At 39.2% G+C, this 25,957-nt stretch overlaps 1 protein-coding gene across 2 annotated transcripts in view; it reads left to right on the forward strand.

The window, feature by feature from the left end:
* The window catches only part of Adgrg7 (adhesion G protein-coupled receptor G7), a 59,877-nt gene that overhangs the window by 8,831 nt on the left and 25,089 nt on the right, over positions 1-25,957 (forward strand). For both annotated transcript variants that reach the window (XM_028760322.1, XM_028760323.1), the window contains 9 exons: positions 5,039-5,152; positions 6,569-6,679; positions 9,643-9,755; positions 11,557-11,706; positions 13,765-13,865; positions 19,789-19,922; positions 20,035-20,142; positions 23,148-23,311; positions 23,787-23,942. In XM_028760322.1, the coding sequence (XP_028616155.1) occupies positions 5,039-5,152; positions 6,569-6,679; positions 9,643-9,755; positions 11,557-11,706; positions 13,765-13,865; positions 19,789-19,922; positions 20,035-20,142; positions 23,148-23,311; positions 23,787-23,942 (1,151 nt within the window). The remainder of the gene's footprint in view (positions 1-5,038; positions 5,153-6,568; positions 6,680-9,642; positions 9,756-11,556; positions 11,707-13,764; positions 13,866-19,788; positions 19,923-20,034; positions 20,143-23,147; positions 23,312-23,786; positions 23,943-25,957) is intronic.

A 25,957-nucleotide genomic window follows, 5' to 3' on the forward strand; every position in this document is an offset into this window, starting at 1 on the left:
TCTCTCTCTCTCTCTCTCTCTCTCTCTCTCTCTCTCTCTCTCTCTCTCTCAGACACACACACACACAAATATTTTCTCCAACTCTGTGACTATTATTTTTATTTTCTGAAAAAAATACATTTTGATAAGCAGCAGTTTTTAATTTAGATTAAATGCATTTTATATTTATTATTATTTTATATTTTATAATTCTTATTTAGTACTTTTTTGCCCTTCAAATATAGTTGCATGTCCCAAATTCATATATATATATATTTCATTCAACCTATCATTCCTGGGACAAATCTTACTTAGTTAAGTGTTATCTGTTTTGTTTGTTGTTGATTTCGTTTGCAATTATTTTAAAGTATGTGTGCTGGCTAATTTCATGTCAACTTGATATAGGTTAGAGTCATGAGGGAGGGAAACTTAACTGAAAAAATGCCTCCATAAGATAAGGCTGTAGGCAACCCTGTAGGGCATTTTCTTGATTAGAGATTGATGGGTGAGTGCCCAGCCCATTGTAGGTAGGTACCCACCTGAGTAGTCCTAGGTTCTATAAGAAAGCAGGCTGAGCAAGCCAGAAGGAGCAAGCCAGTATGCAGTACTCCACCATGGTCTATACATCCGCCCTTGTCTCCAGGTTCCTGTCTTGCTTGCGTTCCTGTCCTCACTTCTTTTGATGGTGAACGTTGAGTGAAATAAACCCTTTTCCTCCCCAAGTTAGTTGTCTTTGGTCATAAGGTTTCCTTACAGTAACCATAACTAAGACAGAAATGGGTACCAGGATAATGGGGTATTGATGTGACAGGCCTGACCATACTGTTTGGTGGAGGACAATGGAAGGACTTTAAACCTTAGGTTAGAAAAGCTGTTGGTGGGCTGTTCTGTGGGAGCTTGAAAGAAAAGATTATTGAGAAAAACGCAGATGATGAAGCCCTGGCTCATGAAGTTCCAGAGAGAAGTTTGAGAGTCACTTAAAGAGGTTGTTGCTTATTTTGGGTTAAGACTCTGTGGTTCTAGTTAGCTGGGGCTGAAGAATCAGCTGTGGTTAACAAGATTCCAGAACCACTAAAGTGAAAAACTTTGTTTTGCTAGGATAATGTTCTGCTGGGGTAACTGATGCTGGTCAACTGCAGCTGAGAAATTAGTGGTGAGCAAGAAGAGACCGGGTAAAGTCTTCTGGGAAGTGTTCCGTCAAGAGTTAGCACACAGAAATTGTGTTCCAGAGGTGGTTGAGGTTGTACCTCATGGTGGCAGCTGAACTGGGTCATGTGTAAAAGTCTCCCAGGTAGTACTGGTTTTGAAGGTGTGAAGGAGTCATGGAGAGCATCTGAGGCTTAAAACTCTGAGAGGTCAGGAGAGGCCACTTGTGAATGTGCACCCTCAGTAGCAGTTCAAGGTCCAAGATTAAAGGAGTCATGAAGCAGAGGCTTGACACTATGAAAAAAGCCCAGGAGAGGCTATTACTAAAAATGCAATTCAACTGTACTGCAGACTTCAAAATTTTGGAGAGGCCAGTGCCAGGAGAAAAACATCGAGAACAGCAGCAGCTGTGGAGTCAAGCTAGCCTACACTTAAAAAATAGTTGTCATGTTCTTTGGATGGCTACCCAAGGCCTTTGGGGGAGGTCAGAGGAACATGAATGGATCCCAAACATGGAACACTGAGATATTTACAGTTAGAGTTTGGTTTTGATTTTATTATGACTGTAGTCTGGTTCTTCTCTTTTGAAATGAGAAAGTGTTTAATGTATTTTTTATTATTATTTTATAGAAGCCCACAGTTGAGCAGTTGAGAAACTTTGGATTTAAAAGAGACTTTGGGTTTTGTTTGTTTTTTCAAGAGACTGAACTTTTAAAGTATTTGAATTCCTACCTCTTGAAGTAAGAAAGTGCTTAATTAATTTATTGGTATTTTATGGAAGCCCAGTAATATTTCTGCGTTTTACAGAACTTTGGATCTTAAAAGAGAATGGATACTTTTAAAGAGATAGCATTTAAAGTGTTTGAGTTTGTAAGACTGTAGGACTTTTTAAGTTTGTAGAATGTTTTGTATTGTGATGTTCATATTAATGTGTGATATTAAGATGAACAAGAAAGGAACAGTTGTGGCTTAACAGTGATGTGTTTGTGTGTCAAGTTGACAAGGGGTTAATTGTGCTGACCAGTTTTATGTCAGCTTGATACTAGCTATATCATCCGACAAGAGGGAGCATCAATTGAGAAATTTCCTCTAAAAGATCAGGCTGCAGGCAGTAAGATTTTAGTGCATGTTCTTAATTATTGATTGATGGGGTGGGCCCAGCCCATTATGGGAAGATGCACCTGGGTTAATGGTCCTGAGTTCTATAAGAAAACAGACTGAGCAAAGCCATGGGTAGCAAGTCAGTAAGTAGCACCCCCAGCCCCATGTCCTCTACCCTTGGGTTCCTATCCTTTTTGAGTTCTTCAATGGTGAACATTGCTGTGGAAGTGTTAGCCAAATCAACCCTTTCCTTCTTAAGTTACTTTTGGTCATGGTGTTTCAACATAGTAATAGTAACCCTAAGACAAAGAGTTACAAAAACTATACATATATAAAACTCATATATATATATATATATATATATATATATATATATATATATATATAGATATATATATGTGTGTGTGTGTGTGTGTGTGTGTGTGTGTGTTTAACGGCCTAGAATTGACTTTTTGTAATGTCCTTCTCATGTATTGGCATCAGAGTTATTCTCACATTATGAAATGATTTGAATAGTTTTGCTTTTCTGTTTTCTTGGAGAACTTATATCAGACTGATAAATTTTTACCTTCTCAATTCATCAGTAAAGCTTAGGCTGCTAATAGATTTTGTTCAGAATTTTTCTTTCTTAGATTGTGAATTTCCAGTTGGGTCATGTGCATATTTATTTTGCCTGTGACTCTCTGAGCTTCTTGGATCTCTAAACAAAAATTTTAACCAAATTTGAGAAGTTTTCAAGCTTCCTTTATCTTACTGCTTTATGACTTGAATCTTTCACACTCTCTCCTCTTTCTTTCTCTCTCTCTCTCTCTCTCTCTCTCTCTCTCTCTCTCTCTCTCTCTCTCTCTCTCACACACACACACATACACACACACACACACACCCCTCTAGATCTAGATCTTATAATTCTATTTTTTTCAAATGTTTTCTTTCTCCATATTTAAAGGAAAGTTATACACAGAGGCTGAGCCATCTTCCTGTGTCTCTCTCCTGGAAACCCCGCCTTAGATTCCAGTTGCTCTGTCACCACCAGTGTCTTCTCATGCCTTCATCTATTAAGACTGTAGCTTTTTGCTGGATTTTCGCCCACTTTGGTCACTCAGACTCAGTTAACATCTTTAGTGGAAGAACTATAGAGACAGAATTCTCTTTAATATCTGGATTTTTTTTGGCTTTCCAGTACTCTCAAAAGCAGGTGTTTGTTGTCCTTGCTGCTGTTAGTGCATTTGTAAATACTGCTGAGATGGTAAGGCTGTCGATCTGTGGGAGACTCAACATAATACAAGCCACTCTATAACACTATCTAAAATAAGATTTTCCTAGGGGTTCCTATTTCAGATATTCTTTCTGAGTGTACTACTATCTATCATCTTAGTGCTAGCGCCAAGGACTGGATTACTGTTTAACTCTTCTTCAGTGTCTGTCATATGCCCAACATATTCCCATATTGTTGAAGTCATCCTAGAAAATATTCCTAATGCAGCTCCTTTATCTTTAGAGCCCTCTGTATCCCCTTGAGATTTAATCTCCTGAGCTTAGTGTATAAAGTTCTTCACAGTCTACTCTGTCACACAGGACCATTGCTATTGTGTACCTTCTACTCTGTTGTTGGGACACGTGAGAACTCTCTGTGCTTTGTGATGATACACTGTACATTGGAGCATGCATGCATGGTCATGTCTGTGTGCAGACGCCTGTGGTACGACACATGCATACCTGTGGAGATCAGAGGTCAACCTTTAGTGTTGTCAAACCTTAAGTCCCATCTACATTGTGTTTTGAGACAGGCTTTCATATTGGCCTAAAACTTCTTGATTCAATGAGTCTGTCTAGCAAGTGAGGCCCAGACATCAACCCGTATCCGCCTTCCTGCCACTGGAAGTGGGTACCACCATGACTGATCTTTCCACAAAGGTTCTGAGGATTGAACTCAGGCTTGCACAGGAAGTACTTTACCTACTGAGCACCCCACCCCCTTTCATGCTGCTCTCCCTCTCTGTGCTTCCAATTTAGGCCACTAGTTTTTATCTGACTTTACTTGATTTAATTATACAGTCTAATCCAAATACTGCCTCTTTAGGAAAGTCTTCCTTGGTGATGTGACCTCTGTCCTCATTATTTCCTTTGTATTTGTCTCAGTGGTTTCTATTGCTGTAACAAAATGCCATGAGTGAAAGAAAATTGGGGAGGAAAGGGTTGGTTTCACTCACACATCCATATGACAGTTCATCATCAAGAGCAGAGAAGGCAGGATTTCAATCAGGACAAGAACCAGGAGACAGGGCCTGATGCAGTAGCCATGAAGGAGGGGTACTTACTGGCTCCCCATGGCTTGCCCAGCCTCTTTTTTTTTTTAATTGAACACAGAACTATCAGCCCAAGAATGACATCACCCACAATGGGCTGTGTGCTCCCTCATCAATCACTAATTAAGAAAATGCTTTACAGTCCAATGTTATGGAGGCGTTTAGTCAACTGGGGTTCCTTCCTCTGAAATGACTCTTGCCTGTATCAAGTTGACATAAAATTAGACAGCATAGTATCCAAGTAGTATTTGGAAGTCTACATGCTGGTCTGTCTGTTTATCTATTATTTATCTATCTATGTATCATTTATTTCCTCTTAGAAGATTTTCACTGGAAGCTCTGTCTTTAAGTATCTTTTTAGTATCCATATGTTGCATACTGATGAGGATATTATAGTGGATATTTCCAGCAATGCTGATCTGGTTTTGCATATATAAATTAAAGAGCTACTTAAAGAGAGAAACTGACAAATTCTCATACTATTCTGTTTTTTCATGCTTCTTCAGGGATATCTGTTTCTGTGTCAAGCACACCTATTCAGTTCTGCAGGAATGGGGGAACCTGGCAAAATGGCAGATGCATTTGTACTGAGGAGTGGAAAGGGCTGAGATGTACAATTGGTAAGTTACTTGACTAATACTATGATGACATGTTGGTGAGCCTTTAGTTAGTAACAACAGCAGCAAAAAAGAAAAAACAACTAGAAGCTTTAGCTAAAGACTATAGACACAATAAGCATAATGATGATAGCACTAAGATAAGGATGCATGAATTCACCACAGCTGTGGTTATCTTCACAAGACCTACACAAGATTGGTCTGTCTACATTTCATCATGGATATCAGGGGCTCTTATGAGATTACACTCCCTCCCTGGGGAACTATTGAGAGTTAATTGTTGTTAGGGGAGGAGACATGATTTTCTCCAGGGGTGGAGCCACTGATAAATTTGCCCTTATCCCAGTAACTAATCTCTCATTCATGCTCCTGAGCAAGAAATTCTAATTAAACTCAGAGAATCAAACACTCAAAGAAGGCATGAAAATAGGCAGAGGACTGATTGGGAAAGGGATTTTAGAGGATGGGGGTAAGAAGGAAAGTAGGGATGGGAAAAATCTAATGTTTATTATGTAATTGTATAAAACTGCCAAATTATAAAACACAAGCATCCACACATACACGAAAAATATGATAAATGCTAAAATTGTGAGGTTTTTTCCCTCTCAACAATCAAAGCCATGTTTTCCTCTTAGGCTCTTTATGATAGAGACACTTTGCCCGTTTTCTAAATATCACTTTTTCTATAATTCCCAGGTACAATTTTCCTTTTGCTTCCAGCCTTTTAATCCAGGTCAACTTGCAATATAGTTTCTGCAAATCTTTTCAAGGAATTATATGCTATTTGACTCTCTTTCAGATGCCAGAGTTTTAGCATATTTCATTTTTGAATCACGATGAGTCTTTCTATCTAAAAATATGCTTAAATATATGCTTAATTCAGTCCTTTCCCTTGTGCTATTAAGTTTATGGTTTGATGTTAATAAATGATGTCAGAATCCCATTTCAAGCTGTTTCTGGATCTAAGTGTAGTTACCAACAGTTTTAATTCTCATGCTTCCAACTTGGAATAGAGTGTCTCCATCTACTCCCATTGTTTCTATTCCTTCCAGCTAATGCGTCCTACACTCCCATGATTGTCTTTTTGCTTTGATCCAAGATCTCATAAAGTCCTTTGCCATCAGGCAATTCTCTGGATCCTTACTAATCAATATATACTTCTTACTTATGTTCATGTTCATGCCTTCCCTCTAATCCAAGTCTGTATGGTGTATATTTCGACAGAAACCTGTTAGTTAGTGTATTTATTCTAATGGCAAAACATGTAAGCTGATAGAAAGTGTGGGAAATGAACTGGTCCATTGACTGAGTCTTTTTTCAATTACACTGCAAAGATTCTGAACTTCATCTTTTATCCCTTTTCAGTTTTCAAAAATAAAAGATATAATTTACTATGAGAGAAATTTGTTTCCATTACAGCTAATTTCTGTGAAAATAGTACCGACATGGAAATGAACCTCACCTTCGGGAGAATCCCAGTGGGCAGATATGGACCTTCTTTGCAAACATGTGAACTGGGAACTGTGAATGGTATGTGCATCCCCTGTTATCTCTGTTTTATCACAAGAAGGTTAGACTAAGTCATATCTGCCATTACCCCAACTATAATTAGGTCTCTGGACAAGACAGAAAGGAAAGTCTTGGCTTACTTTAATATCAATGTTTGAAGGTTAGTACAGAACTGGATAGAATCTTAATTTCCCTAAAAATTTTAATGTGGATCACTTGTTTCCAAACTCTTCCTCATCTGTGTTTAATTGGAAATTTTTTTCTCTAGCTTACTCTGTCCCATGGCATTTGTTGAGATGAATACCTATTCTGTGAGTTATAGCGTTTGTGTACAATATTTTAAATCAATATATATTACAGATTTCTTCTGTACCTTTTTATATGTCTTTCCAATTAGAGACTAAATGGAGTAGGTCTGTTGTCAGTAGTCCTTTATTTCTTTGGTCACTTTGGTTATTCATCATGGTATATTTCTAGTTTCATGATACTTTCAATAGTATGACAACCCTATGTGTTTGAGGCATTTCAAGAATCAAGGGGAAGATGTTCTGGTTCTAATAGGTTTCCAGACAAGAGTCAGAATGTGGATGACTTAGTACCACACTGAGAAAAATGTTCTGAGTGTAGACTTGATTCATCAAGAGAGCTACTTCATAATAACTAGAGCCTATTGGCCATGTGATTTTATTTAAATGTTTTACCCGTCTCTTGACTGCATTAATTTGTATCTTATTAGCTTTGCCAGTATCCCCCCCATTTCTTACAGACTGAATGTTTCAAGAATGCAGTCACTTTAAAACCCATTTATAAGAATGTTTGGCAAAGCTATCTATCATCAGTAACAGTGAGAGGAATTTCGTATTTTATTTAGATATTAACTTTGTGTATAACCAGACCACACTGAAATCCTAAATACATTATAGGATTTTTTTTCCTATATTCTTTACTTAATCTATAAGTGATCACTCACTTGTCCATGATCCATCTTACGCTTAATATATGTCCTTCCCAGCCTTCTTTTAGTTATGGTTACTATTGCTATGATGAAACACCATGACCAAAAGCAGCTTGGGAGGAGAGGTTTATTTCACTTACACTTTCATATCATCATCATCATCAAATGCAATGAGGACAGGAAACTCAAGCAGGGCAGGAACCTTGAGGCAGGAGCTGATGCAGAGGCCATGAGGGAGTGCTGCTTACTGGTTTGTTCAGCTTGCTTTCCTCTATAACTCAGGACTACAGCCAAGAGTTGGCACCACCCAGAATGGGCTGCACCTTCCCCATCAATCACTAATTAAGAAAATGCCCTACAAGCCTATCTGCAGCCAGATCTTATGGGAGTATTTTCTCAAATGAAGTTCCCATCTCTCAGATGACTATAGCTTGTGTCAAGCTGACATAAAACTAGATAGAATAAGCCTCTTAATATCTCAGAAAGCTAAAGGAACATGTCAATATATGTGTTATTACTATGTATGTTTTATAGACATACTATACTGTACAGCACACTTATAGATAACTGTCGTCTTCAATTTCTGTACTGTATCTACCTTACAATTTATGATTTATATACAAGATACAACTTACAAAGCATAACCACATGCTATGAATTGGAAAAATATATCCATGAAGGTCATCACAGCTGTTTGATATAATACTTTGGGGGTGCTAAGAGAGTCACAGTATCATCTTTTGTTTGATATTTATCTGATTCTTGAGCAACTATTATGAAAATGTTTATTATATATACCTTTGAATTTCAGACTGAGTCTATATCATTTTAAAGATCTATATTTCAACTGTTAACAAATCCACTTTTAATTCTGTGTTAAGAATTCTTAATTGTTTTATACAACAAGTGATTACAGTGCATTTCAATGATATCTGAATATATTCATAATTCAATAAATAATAGAAGAGGTGCACTTGATATGGCTTCTTAAAACATATAAATCCTATATGTGTTAAAACTTTTTATTATGTCTTGCTCTAGAGGTATAGTGATGATATAAATTAATGTAAACTCCAACCTATTTTAAGTGTCATTTAAGCAGTTTTTGATATCAACATCTCTCAAAAAGTGGCTGCCTTAATACTGACCCTGAGAAAAAGTTTCTCATGTCATTAGCCGCCCTTTTAATTATGATTTTACCTGTACCTATTATGCAATCATTAGTAATCAGATGACAATGAGGTAGAAAGTTCAGATGATCTGAGGAAACAAAACTGCCCAAGGAAATGCTTTACTGAGAGCCAATAGACTATCTAGCATTTGCTGCCATACTCTGGAATTCTTTGTCTTTTAGCAGTTGCTAAGGTTTGCACAGAGATAAAGGATTATCATATAATTTAATAGCCAGTAAGACATTTTCATATCGGTTCTGGTCTCAACATTGTATATCTTCATTGTGTCCAGTTCAAAGTTATTTCATTCCTATGTAAATTTTCTTCAGGCAAAGAGGGGAGTAAATAGCAACTGGTCATGACAGAAAGTCCCATTTTAAAAATCAAGACAATTGCACAGATTACTGTAGCAATTGGTTTTTTTATTACTGGATATTAAAATAACTCCAAATTCTCATCCTAAAACAATAATGCTTTAGGTTGCTCACCATTCTGCGGATTGATTGTGGCAGCTAGAATGTTCATTTGGGGAGCATACATGATAACCATTAGCTACAGCACCTCAGTTCAGCAGTATATAGTTTGTCTCAAAGGTGTCAGACTCACTTCCTCACATGTTACCATAGGAAAGCATTCTAACATCCTAAAATGGTAGAGACTGTAGCTGCGAGAATGTCTGAGGCCCAGGTGCTGAAAGTCAAGTATTTCCACCACACTCCATTGATCAAGGTCAGTCACAATTCAGCCCAGATTCAAGAGTGAATACATGCCGTGCCCAGCAGACTCCCACCCCCATGGAGCATGCATGCAGTAATTTCCATGTCTGACTTAATACATTTTTTTCCTTTTTATTGAAGCGGGCAATCCTAAAGCAACTCGGCTGTGTGGTGTTTCTGAGTATGGAGAGATAGAAGTACAAAATGTTATAAGAGGAAATTGCGAAGTAAATCTAGAGATGCTGGAGAAGCAGGTATGCCTTCTAGCACATCCATTGGGCAACTGGGATACATTTTAAGTCTAGGCCAACTCTTTGGTTTTCACATACCTAATGGTCAAAATCAATTATAAATCACAAAACCAATAAGTGAAACCATTCTTATTTGCTTAAAGTCGACATCTGTTTAATGTTGACATTTTGTTTCAGCAAATGGTAGCCTAGAAAAAATTTAAATGGCCTTATATTTGTAGACTGCTCAAACTTTGAGCATAGAGCCCTGGCTTCATAAACCAAAGATAGTCTACACCGTTAAAATGAATATAAAAAAATTGAACAATTCATGACTCTTTGACACAGACAGCTTCATATTGACACTAGTCTTAGAGCTATATCCATGAGCTAGTAAAATAAGGATTTATGACTAGACATGCTTCTATTCATCTTCATATATATGGCCTGAGGAATAGACAATTGAGTATGCATGGAAGTGCTAACTTGTATGGTCATGCAAGAAGAGGAAGACGCTGAAAACTGTGATCTAGGCACTTCTTTGTGCAGGTATTTTATATCTATCTTATTTCTTCTTTATCAAATTGGATACAATTTCCAGACTAAAGGTAATTATGGCTAATGCCACCAATGGATAATCATTTACTGCTACCAAGTTCAGATGATCCTGGACATAAAATGTGATTAAGACCTGATAAGCCCACTGTATATTTAAAATGTATTTAAATCACCTAATTACTCAACATCATGGTTAACCATGGCAGCATTCTCTCTAAAGTTGTCAGTTATCTTCATCATCTTGTGAATGACTAGAAGCTGTGGTTTGCTGCTGTCCAGAATCATGAAAGTGCAGCACATTTTCATGTTGTTCGAGTATAGGAAAAGGACAAATAAAAATTCAATGTGTTGTTAGTACTGAGAAGATCACTTCTGAATTGTAACACCAAAATCAATAAATATATAAAATGTAAACAAAACTTTGATTAATTGGAGATGGCCCTGTACCATTTAAAACATTTTAAGAATACTACTAAGTTTTTGAAATCATGTTTAAGTTTTAGACACTACAGATAAATATTATTATAGGTGAGGAAAAGTGAAGACTCTTGAGTGAGATGCTTTTACCAGGGACCATCGCCAAGCAGACGAAGACCTACTGCTGAATTTAAAATCCACAGTGAACCACAGCACCTTCCTTATCACAGATGGCTAGGATGTGGGTGGGTTGGGAATGGGAAACAGGATGTGCAGGTAGCTGTCAATCACACATTGAAAGAAAGAGTGCAGATTCTGAAATCTGACCAATCAGACTCTCAACTCTGTGATTTCCAAGCTGTGCAGACTTAAGATAAGCTTCTAAACCTCTCTAAGTCTTTAAGTGATATGTGGGAGCTCAGCTTACAGAACTATTTCCTATTATAAATTATGTTCGATCGTATCTTAAAACACCAGTGTGCCCAGCACTGAGACTTGGCTGTTGAATTCAATATTTTTTTTTTTCTGCTGCCTCCTTACAAGTGAGTACTGGTTTGATTTTTGAAGGGATGGTGCCATCTAGTGTAAAACTGAGTTCATTTCATCCTCACATGTTGACCCCAGTTCCACAGCGACATGACTATAGCTGTTCCTTGTTCTTCAAATAATGCAAGCAGATAGTAGAAAAGGAAGAAATCCCCTGGGCTTTGTGAACTGTGTTGCTTATGCAGAGAAAGAGGCAAACAAAGGCCCGGTTAAACAGCTCATTCAGCTGCAGTCATCTGCAAAATGTTTAGGAATGCTTGTATAAACTAGACTTACTGAAATCAACTAAACTACTTTTAAACAGATAAACAACATCACAACAAATGCTGAGAGTATTTCTAAAGAAGTTCAGGTTTTAACAACAGATGCCAGTAAACTGACGGCTAAGAACATCACTTCTGCTACTACAGTGGTTGGACAGATCTTCAATAAAATCGGAAACGCTGAAAGCGAGGTAAAACTCAAGATTTTTTTTTAATTCACTTTACATACCTCCTCCTCCTGTTCACCCCCTCCTACAGTCCTTTCCCCATCCCCCCCTTTCTCTGAGTGGATGGAGACCCCTGAATATTCCCCCATCCTAGCATATCAGGGGCTAGGCACATCCTCTCCCACTGAAGCCAGACAAGACAGCCTAGCTGGAAGACCATATCTCAAGGATAGGCAACAGCTTTTGGAATAGTTCCAGTTGTTTGAGACCCACATGAAGAACAAGGTGCATATCTGCTACATATGCACAGGTAGGTGTAGGTCCAGCCCGTGTATGTTCTTTTGGTGTTCTTTCAGACTCTTGAGGGCCCCAACGGTCGAGGTTAGTCGACTCTATTTGTTTTCCTGTGGAGGTCCACCCTTCCCCCTATTCCCCAAGCTGTATCCGCTGCTTGGCTGTGGGTGTCTCCGTCTGTCTGAGTCAGCTCCTGGATGGACCCTCTCAGAGGACAGCCATGCTAGGTTCCTGTCTGCAAGCATAACAATAATAGTGTCAGGGACTGTTGCTTGCCCATGGGATGGGTCTCATGTTGGGCCGGTTACTGGAGGGAATCTCAGTCTCTCCTCCATCTCCCATTCATGAATTTCTTATAGACAGGAATTGGGCCTGTCCAGTTCCCTCCTCCATCTTTCTCTTATGACTATTTTATTCCCCCTTCTAAGTGAGATTCAAGCATCCTTGTTTGTGCCTTCCTTCTTGTTTACCTTCTTTGGGTCTGTGGAGTGTAGCATGGGTATCCTGTATTTTATGGCTAATATCCACTTATAAGTGAGTACCTGTCATGCATGTCCCTTTGGGACTGAAAATCCAAGATTTTAAATCGTAAAAGGTGTTTGGGATTGTAGCCTATTTGATACTGTTTCATTAGCATATGCAGGACCTTAGGTTTGATTTTCAAAACTCTAAGATGGGAGGAAAATCCAAAATTCTATTCCTTATCCTCTGATTTTGAGTGGTGTTTAAGTTAAGACCATTGGGCAGAGAACCAACACTTCCTGGGGAGATGCTCCAAGAAGTTAAACTCCTTGTCTAAACGTCCTCTGGAATTAAAATGATGATTAGTATTACATTAGATATTACTGCATGTCTTGGAATAAACAAATCTCTTTAACTTTATTGGGTACAGATTAACAGTTATATTAAACTGTACCATACCTGTTCTGTCCCAGATAAACAGTTTTCCTATACACTTGCTCTGAAGTATGCCTTTTAAGCTCTACATTTTGTGCCAAGCATACTCACAGGTTGGTTTCTGGCTTTCTAAAAAGCCCTAAGCCAGGTTTACAGGTCTAATACAGGCCTGCTAAATTCTCAAACGTAAAAAAGGCAGTATACTCAACATTTGTCATCAATGGAGTTCTTGATTTGGTGAGCAGGGTTGTAAGCCACCCAAATGAAGTACATCAGCATCCCCTTCACAGTTTTCAAATACCTTCTTACAAAATTGTTTTAATTACCGAAGGTCCTTTGAAAAGAAGATTTTAAGTAACAAGATAATTAAAGCCAGAATTCAAAGAATGTGCACTTTTTTTTTGTAAAGTTTATAGTCGGTAAAGACAATGTAGGAATGAAAGGCCAAGATGCTATGTCTCTGACACTGAGTGTTTGATTATCAGAAAACAATTTTACTGATAGCGAAGTAAATACACCTGATACTAAGTATTTAAGTTATGCTAAGTATTGTGGGTTGTGAGGTTTGGACAGGTGGCACTGCAGCAATATTTGTGTCTATTTTTATCTAAGCCAAGTGTTTTTATGAGTGGAGAGAGCTCTGTGAATGATCTTATCATGAAATCAAATTCAAAGCCCTAAGCCTCCTACTCCGCCAGCTTCATTTACGTTTTTACTTCTTATCACAGGTCTTTCTTTTGTCTCAGAGAGGCCTCAAACTGAAACCTCGATTTAAAAAAATTACTTTTCTTTGGATATTATTGGCTACCATGATAATTCCTCATGATCGTACATCGTAAATGATAATTATACATGGCACATATCTTATTTGATGTGCCTTCTCCTTCACAGGCAAAAAAACTTGCTATAACCACAGTGAGTCAGATTTTGGATGCCAGTGAAGATGTTTTTCAAAAAGCTGCTGAGATCGACACTAGCAACTCCTTTACCAAGTAAGCAACTGTTTGGAAAGAAAGTCTGAGGAAGTACCATCCACTTCCTTAGGTTAAAGCATGACTAGAGGGTTTGCTTCTCTCAGGGCTGCAGTAACTGTCTGATGCTTTGAGAATTAAGAGAAAGCCCTTGACTTTCTACTTGATCTTGTTCTACATGGAGTGATATGTGCTACCTGCTTGGTTTGAGGTGTGCTCATGGGCTGGGAGAAAAATTGTCTGTGATTACTCAGATTACAGTTTGTTTCCTTCACCTGGGTCTGGTATATTCAAAGCAGCAGCCTCTGCATAAAGAAGGTGTTCTTCCAATTACCTTCTCAATGCCCAGAGCTGCAGAGGGCACGCGACTCCAGGATGTACCACACTGTCAGCCTACAATCCACACCGAAGCTCTCTCTTCCCAACAATTGAGAGGCTTTTTTCAGCTTTCCTATAGCTACTTAGGAAAAAACAAAAAGGAATTCCAAGCCCCCTCTTTTGCTTTCACTCATTAAGGCTATGTTCTTGATTACGAATGTCTACCCCCCCAAATCATATTTACTTACAGAGGTGGGTCATTAAAATGCAGTTTTAAACCTATTTTTATATTTAATAGTGCTTATTGCAGAAAAATGAGAAAATACTCAATGGGAAAATTTGTTGAAATTATTACCTCAATTAATTTGTTAGAGTATATTCCAAATATCTTCTCTATGTATATAAGTTCATGCACTCATACATAAGTAATTATATATAGTTATACATATTATATACATTATATGTTAACCTGTTGTCATTTACTATCTTAAAACATTTTAAAAGCTATGACTATGTATACACGCATGTCATAATTTTATATTACTGCATCCTACTTAGAGTCCATTAGCAGAGCACAACAGCAGAATGAAGATGTATTACAAAGGGATATTTGTTGAATTGACTTACACAATATAGGGTACAACAATGCTATGTACACACTCTAGAGGCTATGTCAGTAGCTGCTTAGTCTTCAAGGTCAGATGCCTCAGTCATCCTTTTGAAGGTCTAAATGATTTCTGGAGACCCACAATCTTTAGTTCAATTGGAAGGTCTAAGAATCTGGGTTCCAACATCAGCACAAAATGGCAGCAGCAACAACAAGGTAGGTGCATTCGTCAGCAAGCTAAGGAAGACAGGCAAGCTCGCTGCTTTGCCTTCCAACCTCGTCATACCTGGGACATGTCCAGAAGGTGATGCCCACTCTAGCAAAGGATCTTGGTACCTGTAGTTAATTATTCCTGAAAATACCCTCACAGGTCCTCATGGGGGTAGGGTGCAGATTAAGAGTGGAGTATGGCTATCTTTTAGTCAATTCTAGATCTAATCAACCTGACAATCACTATTGACTACTGGATCGTGAGGTAGCTCAGGGAGTAAGGTGTTTGTCATCAAGACAGACAACCTGGATTTTATTCTCAGGTCCCACGTGGGACAAGGAGAAAACTGACTTGCACAACTCTGACCTCCACATACATGACATGGACCCCATACATTACACACACACACACACACACACACACTCATACACTCTCACATTTTCACTCACAGACTCTTACACACTCTCATACACAGACACTCTCACACACTCATTCTCACACACATACTCTCACACGTACACTCTCACACACACACACACTCTCACACACTTACTCTCATATACACTCTCACATATACACACTCACACACACACTCTCACACACACTCTCACACACTCTCACTCTCACACACACACACTCACTCTCACACACGAACACATTCACACACACATACTCTTTCTCTTACACACACTCACATACACTCTCACTCACACATACTCACCAGCACACACACTCTCACCCAAACAAACGCTTACTCCCACACATATTCACACTCTCACCCTCCACATTCTCACCCCCCCACTCACCCCACACATTCTCACCCCCCACAAACTCTACTCAAACCCCCACACACTCCACTCAAACCCCCACATACTCTCACTCTCACCCCACTGGAAGCACACTCTCACACCACCCAACACACTCGCACCCCATATACATTCTCACCCCAACACACACATTGGCAACCCCCACACACTCTCGTCCCCTACATATTCTCACTTTCACCCCTCCACACTCTCACACACACACTCTCACCCCCCCACACACAATAACCCCTCCACTCTCACCCCCACACATTCTCACCCCCACACACTCACACACCCCCACTCACACCACCCACACCTCATACTTACACACACACACTCATATTCACAAATGCTTTTTTTTTTTTGGTTTTTTGAGACAGGGTTTCTCTATGTAGTCTTGGCTGTCCCGGAACTCACTCTGTAGACCAGGGTGGCCTCGAACTCAGAAATCTTCCTGCCTCTGCCTCCCAATTGCTGGGATCAAAGGCGTGAGCCACCACTGCCTGACTCACAAATGCTCTTTTATCTAACCAAGTCTGATGTTTCGTTGTCTTCAGATTATATCAAGCCTTTTTGTATTATGGACAATCAACATTCTGTATAAAATCATTATTTCTATGAAAAAAATATACATGCGTCCTCCATATGATTCTCAGTTTTTTGACTGAATATAGCCATTTAAGGTTAAACTCTCAAAGTAGAAAAAGCTACATATGAAACAGAGCACTCATTATGTTTCACAAGTAGTGTAGAAATTATCTAAATATACAGAAATAAATGCATAGATTATAGGCAAGCACTTCCATTCTTTATGGAATAATTTTTAAGCACTGTAAGATTTCAGTGCCCATAAGGATATGGGGCTTAGGAACCAATCCCCTGTGGAAACTGAGGGGCAGCTGTACTCTTAAACAGCTGCCAAGGAAGGTCTCTCTTGGTTCTCTTCCTTTCAAGTGAAGGGAATTAAATGTGCTCAGAGCATCTCTGGTTCTCCAAACTCTGTTTCTTGAGCCTATAAAAGGGTCTCTTCCTAAGCCAGGGCTCAGCCCCCGATCTCTTTTACTTCTCTCCCCTGTAACTCACGATTTTCTCTTTATGTTCCTCAGCCTCTGAATCCTCCTTCTAGCCTGTTTATTTAGGGGATAAGTGAAAATAAGAAAGCTGGAAACAAACGGGATGGAGAAGGATGGGGAGCAAGGACTCCATCCAGCCCAGCTTCAACCCCATCAAGTTGCCATAGTGAAGTGTCTGTTCTCTTCTGAACTGGCAGGGGCAGAATGCCCAGGTAGCCAGAGCTCTGAGGCTCTGAATAGTGTGTCTGTTGGTGGAGGCAATATGGCACAATCAACAAGTTTAGGTTTTCATTTTTCCTATTGAACACTGGTTGCAACAGCCAATCTATAACCCTGGATCCTTGCTGTTATATTGAGGTTCAAAATTCTCCCTAGTTGCCTGATTTGAGATGTAAAACTCTCTCTGTAACATAGTCCACTTTGTGCATATACCTTTCTTATTGTTTGAATTTCTGTTCTAGCTAGCTTTCTTAGACAACTAAGACAATTATCTACTGAATTTTCCCAGCTGTCTTAGTTATTGTTCTATTGCTGTGATGAAACACCCTGAACAAGACAAACTTAGGGAAAAAACATTTGATTGGGGGCTTTCTTATAGTCTCAGTTTCTTACAGTCTATGACCATCAGAGTTCGGAGGATGGCAGGCACTGGAGCGAGCAGTAGCTGACAGCTTACATCTTATCCCACAAGATAGAGGCAGAGAGAGAGAGCAAGACATGGACTTTTGAAACCTTAAAACCCATCTCCAGCAATACCTTTTCCAAGGCCACATCTCTTAAGCCTTCCTAAATAGTCCCCCAGCTGGGAACCAAACATTCAAATATATGAGCCTTTGGGAGCTATTCTCACTCAAACCGCCACACTGACTAAACTGAAATTTATTGTAAGGAGATGTAATGAATCTCACAGGAATCCAAGCATGGGATCGTAACAGAGTCAGTGTGAGTGTGTGCAGAGCCAGATCTTCCCTGGAGAGGGAGATGGCCAGTACTCCAAGGCGGCTTTGCAGTCTTCAGAAGAGTGTGGGGGCCCACCCTTATTCTCAACAGGAAGAAAATCGCCTCTTTTTCTTTTGTATTTATTCTTGCAATGACAGAATGGCCTGACTTTTTTTACTCCAAAATCTGGAACTTCCTGGTTGCATCTATCTCCCTGATTAGAAAATTACCAATTTAAAAACTGGATAGTTTGTTTCAGTCATGTATGTCTGTTTGACTGCTGCCTTTTTTATCAGACCAGTCACTCTGGGGCCCATATTTAACCTACTCAGTTATAGCAGGAGAGAAAAATCAAGCAGAGAGAAAATGCCCTTAAAAGTAGCTGTAAGTGAAATGACTTTCTAGAAGTGTCTGTGACTGTGGTAAACAACCCTGACATATTTAGCACACCTTTTCTCAGCCTTTGAATGCCTGGGGGTACTTTTATTGGTACCCCAGTGTTTCAGTATTCCTTAATGGAACTTATCAGGTACAGTGGAAGCAAATGATCATCTTAGCAGTTTGGAGCCATCATTGGGTAATTTGTTTTGATGAAAGATGTTCTCAGCTGTGAATATTATTTATTATGTGGGAGATATGTAGCATAAACTGCTGACAACTCATCAAATTGTATAACATTTGTAATTTAAAAGTCACCCTCTTTTTTTAAAATCTCTAGTTTAAGTTTCTTAAAAGACTATACTAATCAAAATAATTCATATTTTTCTGAATCCATATTTAAAATACAAATCAATGACATTCCACTGTCACTTTTTATAATAAAATATAATCAGCTAAAACAAAAAAAACTAGCACAATGGAATTAGGCAAAACAAAAAAGAGCCCAAGAGAAGGCACAGGAAACAGACACACTCATCCACACACTCAGGAGCCCCATAAAAACACTAAAGGAAGCTGTCATATGTACTCAAAGAGCATTCTTTCTGCTTCCTTTTCTCTAAGGTTCTCTGAACCCTAAGAGGAGGGACTTGATGACTTGATAAAAGCATCCCATTTAGGGTTGAGTGTTTCAAGGTCTTCTCTCTCTCTCTCTCTCTCTCTCTCTCTCTCTCTCTCTCTCTCTCTCTCTCTCAAGTCTGGGTGACTATGGATCTCTGTATTAGTCCCATCTGCTTCAGGAAGAAGCTTCTCTGATGGTTGAGTAAGGCACTGATCTGCAAGTGTAGCAGAATGTCATTAGGAATTAATTTAGTGCTGTGATTTTTCTGTTTTTACCAGAGCTGTAGTATCTGGTTTTACTCTAGGTCCTTGGGCTATCCTGTCTTAGGTTCTTAGTCACCTAAGCAGTGTCAAGTTATGAGTTCTATCTTGTGGAGTGGGCATTAAGTCAGTCAGTTATTGATTGGTTACGCCTACAAATTCTTGTCAACAAATGAAGCTTCCAGTACCAAGAATAGGTTATATTTAGTTGAATTGTTGGCCAAAAAGCTTCCATGGGAAGCTCCAAACGACCCAGGCTCTTGCCAAGACTTTCCACAAACTGAAGGTCAAGGTCCTATTGTTGAAGGACCATATCTACAAAATTCACTGAACATGGAGAAGTTGAGCTGGTGCCTACACATGTCCTTGACACCTGCATATTAGCCTCTTTTGTACAGGAAATTACTCTGCCCACCATCAAAGGAGAAACATAAGTACCAACCAGCCGAAACCCCTGATTCACAATGCTGTCCTGCCTGCAAGATATGCTAATGTAATGGTGCACAACGCCAGTGGGATCAATAATCATAGCATTTTTAAAAATTGCATGTGATAAGACAAGACTCTGGTAAAGAGAAGCAGATGTATATTTAAGTAAATGCATACACACATATTTAGTGATTGTCACTGTGACTGCATGGGATATGTGTTCCTGCCTTTTCTAGTGAGGTAAACACCTCTCTTGGGTTGATGACAACATGCTGAGTTCCTGTGTTTCATTCTATGACAGTCTTATCCAGCAAATGGAGGATTACTCCTTTTCTCTGGGTGATAAAACAGTGGTGGAGCCTAACATAGCAATCCAGTCCGTCACTCGAGAGGGTAATAATACAGGGCCAAGAGTTCTCTTCTCTGTACAGAAAGGTAAGCTGTTTGCCTCCTGTGCTTATAACAGTGAAGAACAGTCCACTGTCAATAACAATGCACAGTTCACCAAAACGCATATACTTAAAATTCTAATTTCCCTTTCTTATAGGGTCTAGTGATTCTCTGGTTTCTGGTGGAACATCAATCAACAAGATGGCAGATGCTCTCAACCCAGATGGACAGACTGAACTTCAGATCTTACTTAGTACTATGGAAAGTATGTCTCTAACCTTTTTTTTTCAATGTTTTTAAACACACTGAATCCAAAGGATTACTAACTTAAAAATTTATGAACAGAGGAATAACCCTTGTTTAGTTTCACACCTAATAATTTTGGCTCTGATATATTACAGTAATCTCAATGATACTATTTCTGTTTTCTCCTTACAAAAGTTGAGAACATCTTCCCTTCAATCTGAAGGAATCTAGTGCCAAGCCTCAATTCTTTTGCATGTCCCCTTCAGTCCTGGACCATCAACTGCAATTGAGGCTGCACCTTCACCAATGCCCTTCCATGGCCTCTCACAGTGCCGAGCCTCAGCTACTCTTCATGACCCCTTCAAAACTAGTACCACCTGGGTGACTCTTACACATTACCAAGTCCAGCCACAGCACGAGGTACAACCTTGGCTATCTCTGGAACACAGCTTCTTTGTGCTCTCAGAAAACCCTTCCCAAAGGATTTCACCTCAATGATGCTGGTCTCTTCTTAATCACCACTAATGTCTTAGCTCCAGCTAACCAGCATCGATAGTCCCAGTAATGCAAAGATGTCGCTTTAGTAGTTCCGGTACCTTGTTAATCACAGCTAATTCTTCAGCCCCAGCTAACCAAAACCACAGAATCTTCACAATCAAAATAGCAATGGCCCTGATAAGAGTCTTTAATCTTCAGTCTGATACTTCACAAGCCAGACCTCCATCTTCTGCAGTGTTCTCAGCATTATCTTCCAAGCTGCTACAGAACATCCCACGAGCTCTTAACATCCCAAGGGCTCTTCTAGCTCAAAGTTCCAAAGTCCTTCCACAGTCCTCCCCAAAACATGGTCAGGTTGTCACAGGAATACCCCACTATGCTGGTACCAATTTGTCTTGATTGATTTTCCCATACAGTATCCAGGAGGGAAAAAGATGTGGTGAGGCCAGTTTTCTGTGAGGAATGTGAGAAATGCATATATTTCCTCACAGGTTGAGGCTAGCACAGAACAACTAGCAAAGTAGTGACCAAGAAACTATTAGGACCTTGCCTTCCTCCTTCTCAAGTCCTGTGATGGAATGGACATGCCTTATGGCTACCATATCACTTATAAAAGAATGTGGCATGTGCAATTTTTCTGTTAAAAATGTACATTTAGGAGCTAGGGATATGACTCAATAGGTAAGAGCATTTTCTATGTGTGGATGTGGACCCCTGTACCCAGTTTGGATCCCCAGCACCCATGTAAAGAGCTGGGTGTGGGATGCATGTGCCCCTAACTTTAGCTCTAGGAGATGATCAGACAAGAGGAATTCGGGAACCTGTTGGCCACTAGACTAGCTCCAGGTACAGTGGGAGACCATGTCTCAAGAAAGCAATATGAAGAGGAATAGAGCAGAACACCTGGTGTCTTTTTCTGGCCTCAGCATGCATGTATGGGTGTGCACACTTGCAGATATATGATGAACTATGTATGCCATGTACACATACCCCACACATTAAAGATATGTGCTTATCATTACTTCTCCTATGTTGTATATGGCTAGCAGCTATGTAAAAGAGTTAAGTATTCCTCAACTAATTTATTTTGACCATTGCCATGGCCATGCAGGTACAACTTTCACTGTTGTAACCCACAGGTCCTTTAATAAACAGCTAATTCTTTTCTCTGATCTCCAAGAGAAGTGTTTTGCAATGGCCTTCCTGCTCTGAGATGGCTGATGCCTGACACAGAGCAGAGATGGTGAGGAGTGCCTGTACCAGCACCTCCATCAAAACTTCCTTCAAATGTGTTGCATAGTGACTTAAGGCATCTTCTCCACTGCCGCAAATGGTGGGCAGCACTTAGTGGCTTCTGTAGGCATAGTCATCTTGACAAACAGCAACCCTTTGCTATTTCTTGCTCAGTGTTGTACTACTGGGGGAAGCAGCATGAGTTGAGTCTACCCACAGGTCCTGCCTCTTGTCTTACTGCATAGAAAGTGACATGGTTATAAATGAGGCAGAATAAGCAGATATTTATCATCTCCATATAGGAGATGAGAAAAGGGAACCTCAGGAAGAAACCTATGGGAAGAAAATTAGCAATTAGCCAACTAGGGTAATTAACATTACATATGTTAATGATGCCTCTCATAGGCTTAGAGCCTAGACTGGTCTGCCAAGGTTTTTACACACATGCAGACAGACAGACAGACAGACAGACAGACAGACAGACAGAGCCAGTTATAAGCCCCAGAAAGTTTTATCTTTATGTTTTGACCAATTATAAACTAGTTTCCATAAACTCTTCTTGGATTTAATTTGCTTTGAAACTCACATAGCTCAGGTAGACACATTTACTGGATTGTTATATAGGATATTGCAAAGGATACATATGAAAATAAGTACAAGGTGAGATTTGAATGAAGGGGTACAGAGTTTCCACACCCTCTCTGGGAGTGTACCATATTCAGAAAGCTCCACATGCTCTGCTGTTTCAAAGCTGTCTGAACTTCATCCTTTGGGCTGTCCGTGGACACTTCACTGCATAGAAATAATTAACTGAACCATGGGCAAGAATTTGTAAATGTGAATGGACAGAGACTATAATCTAATGGAATCAGGAAATAAATGGAATAGGGAAATTCAGCAAGCCTGTCTGTGTATACTTCTAGTCAAGTCTGTGGAGTATCCCTGCCTCTTGGTCATGAGGTAAGATATTTATTTAGATGGGATCTTATAATTTACCAGATCAGAAAGGTCAGAGAATTTCCTGATGGCCAGCTTCAAAAGAGGCACACTACTTCCCAATGGCTTGCCTTGTCCAGGTAGTTATGAACCAAAAGCTGTGGACAGCAATGTTAAATATGCATTTTGTAATGTCAGCATACTATATTGCAATTAAGTAAAAGCCCAGCCAGTGACCTTTTTATTTTTACCCTACTTTAAATATGAGGGAACTATGCAGTTCCACAATGATTGAAACTTTACTTTAACCACCACAGAGTATGCCTGTTGATTTTATTGTCTGTTTTTTTTTCACAGATAAAAGTTCATGTGGTTTTGTGGTGTATCAAAACCACAAACTTTTCCAATCAAAAACTTTCACTGCTACATCAGATTTTAGTCAAAAAATTATCTCCAGCAAAATAAATGTAAGCGAACAAGCCCAGAAAGATGTTTCTGTGCAAATGATATTTAATCCCACGGTGAGTTTTTTTCATTCATCGAAATAAAAATTCTGTTTCCTCTTAATTAAAAAAATTGGAAGTTATTTTGATAAAAGAATTCTACAGAATCTTTTTTTGAAAAGTTTTTTGAAGTAATCATTTAAATGTTTATCTTATCTAATTTTCTGACAAACTAAAATAGAAAATTAGTTAATTTGATTTTGTATCCTGATATACTTTCTTTGGTTGGTTGGTTGGTTGGTTGGTTGGTTGGTTGGTTGGTTGGTTATTTTTTACTATATAGCTCTAGCTGGATATGAACTTGGAGCAGTTCTCCAGCCTCAGATTCACAAGTACTGGGATTCTAGCTTCATGACTTTTTATGCCTTTCTTCTTCCCTCAGGCTATAAGGAAGCTCGTGATGCATGATATGTACTCATTTCTCTTGGGACTCTCTTATCCTATTAGATTTCCCCCTATCCAATTAATCATTAACTGTGTCATCAATTCACAGTACGACAAAAGCGAATTCCAGCTTCATTCTTATGCCTGTGTCTACTGGAATTTTTCAAAAAACGACTGGGACACATTTGGCTGCCAAAAAAACATGAGCATCACAGGGTTCCTTGGCTGCCAATGCAACCACACAACCAATTTTGCTGTATTGATGGTAAGCATGCGCAAAACAACCTCTTATGCAACAAGGCTTTCCCTTATACACAGGTCTAGGATACATTAACCAAGGATAACGTTGAGGTATTATTTACATAGATTGTGAGCTCAGATAAAGTGGGAGAAGGGATAGAGTATAAGGCTTAAAAGGAGCATGCTCGAAAGTAGCAGAGGTCTTTGTTGTTGTTTTCAATGTGGTTTCAGGATAGAGATAGACACGTTTAGTTTAGCACTGTGGTTTTAAGCATGGAAAAGATGCACATGTGTGAAGCAGAAGTAGGCACATTCCACTGGACGAACTGTCTTAAGAGTGAGATCCTTGTGGAGTGGAACCTGGCCGTATGTAGGCCACTTGGATTTCCTGAACCTCTTTCCATTGCAGCTGTCCCAGTTGCTGTTCTTGTTGATAAATGGAAAAGAAACGCCCCTTGAATTCTTTACGTGTTTCCTATAGGTTCACTCTCCCTTCCTTAAGCTCATTAACCATCAAGCAGCCCTGTACAGGGGAAGAAGCAGATCTGACATAGGCACCTCCGACCACTGATAGGCTGGCCATTTTCAGAAGGTCTTCTCTACATGACACCTCTGGAAACCATTCTTAAAAAGCAAAGTGTTTGTTGGTTTGGATATGTGATGGAATAAGGACATGTGTGGAATGTTAGAATAGAATATTAACAGGGGTAGCTACTTAACAGCATTTATTCATGGATTCCTGGAGGGAAAACCGTGTTTTCATCCTGCAATAGCCGATGTGTAGCTGTGGTTAGGATGGAAATCCACAGAATACACTGACACAGAGTAGGTAAACAAATAGAACTTTATTTTTAGACGTTTTTGAGACAACGGTATCTCCCTCATTTTCTCTGTAAAGCTGCTCTTATTTTAACTACTTCAGTCTAGCTTGCATTGAGAGCAGATTTTCCTATCAGAAGACACTAGCATTAAAGTTTTCATTTTTGACACCAAGTCATAGTATTAGCTATGAAGATTAGCTTATACATTAAATGATACAGAAGCCATTGTAACAGTTATTATATATAAGCCTCCTGTTTCCAGGTGAGGCTTCCCCTACCTCTCACTAATATCTGCCTAACCACAGTTGTAAATAGTTTTAAGCTGTGAAATTTGTCAAATGAATAGTTGAATTGCAAACCAAGCCAAATAGGCTCTGAAGGAAAAGTTGATGATCGCTATTGTCTGTGACTCTTTGTGCATTGAATATGTGTGTGTGGGTATGTGTGTGCATGTGCGTGTGTGTGTATTGCCATGACACTTTTCTTTTAAATAAAGCTTATTATTTTTATATTTTCCTACAAAAATAATACATACTGATCATATAAGAAATAAAAGTTTACCTCATGAATAGAGTTCTATTTAAAATAAAAAATGTTTGTTAAAGAATATCTGTGAATAAGCATATATATACACATTTATATTCAGCTTTCAAAGCATATATAATCACATAAAATATACTTTGAAACATATATTTTTAGTGTGTGTGTGTGCGTGTATGAGTGCACACATATGTACATGCCAAGGCTTAACTTGTAGAGACTAGAGAACAACTTATAGTGATCGATTCTTTTCTCTACCATGTGAGCTGTAGGCATCAAATTGAGGTCACCACATTTGGAAGCAAACACACATGTATGCTAAACTATCTTGCTGGTTGTCTGGAATACACTTTTTTCTGTGCATATTTAAGAACCTGTTGGGCTATATGTAGATATATTTCACAAAATAAAACATTTTTAAAAATTAACAGAATTATATGACCAGTCTCTTCATGTTGAATATATGCCTGAACTTTATTGTAAGTAAATTATCATAGAAGTGTTCAGTAATACATGAAATCCTGCAGTCAATAGCAACTGTAGACAATTCAGGCCTAATATAAACAGCCCTGTCTTTTTAGACATCAACTAAAGTTCTCTCTCTCCCTCTCCCCCTCCCCCTCCCCCTCCCCTCCCCCTCCCCGGGGGGGGCGGGGGGGGGGGGGGGGCGGGCGGGGGG

Source organism: Grammomys surdaster, unplaced genomic scaffold (genome assembly GCF_004785775.1).
Source record: "Grammomys surdaster isolate TR1022 unplaced genomic scaffold, NIH_TR_1.0 126398, whole genome shotgun sequence".
NCBI lineage: Eukaryota > Metazoa > Chordata > Mammalia > Rodentia > Muridae > Grammomys > Grammomys surdaster.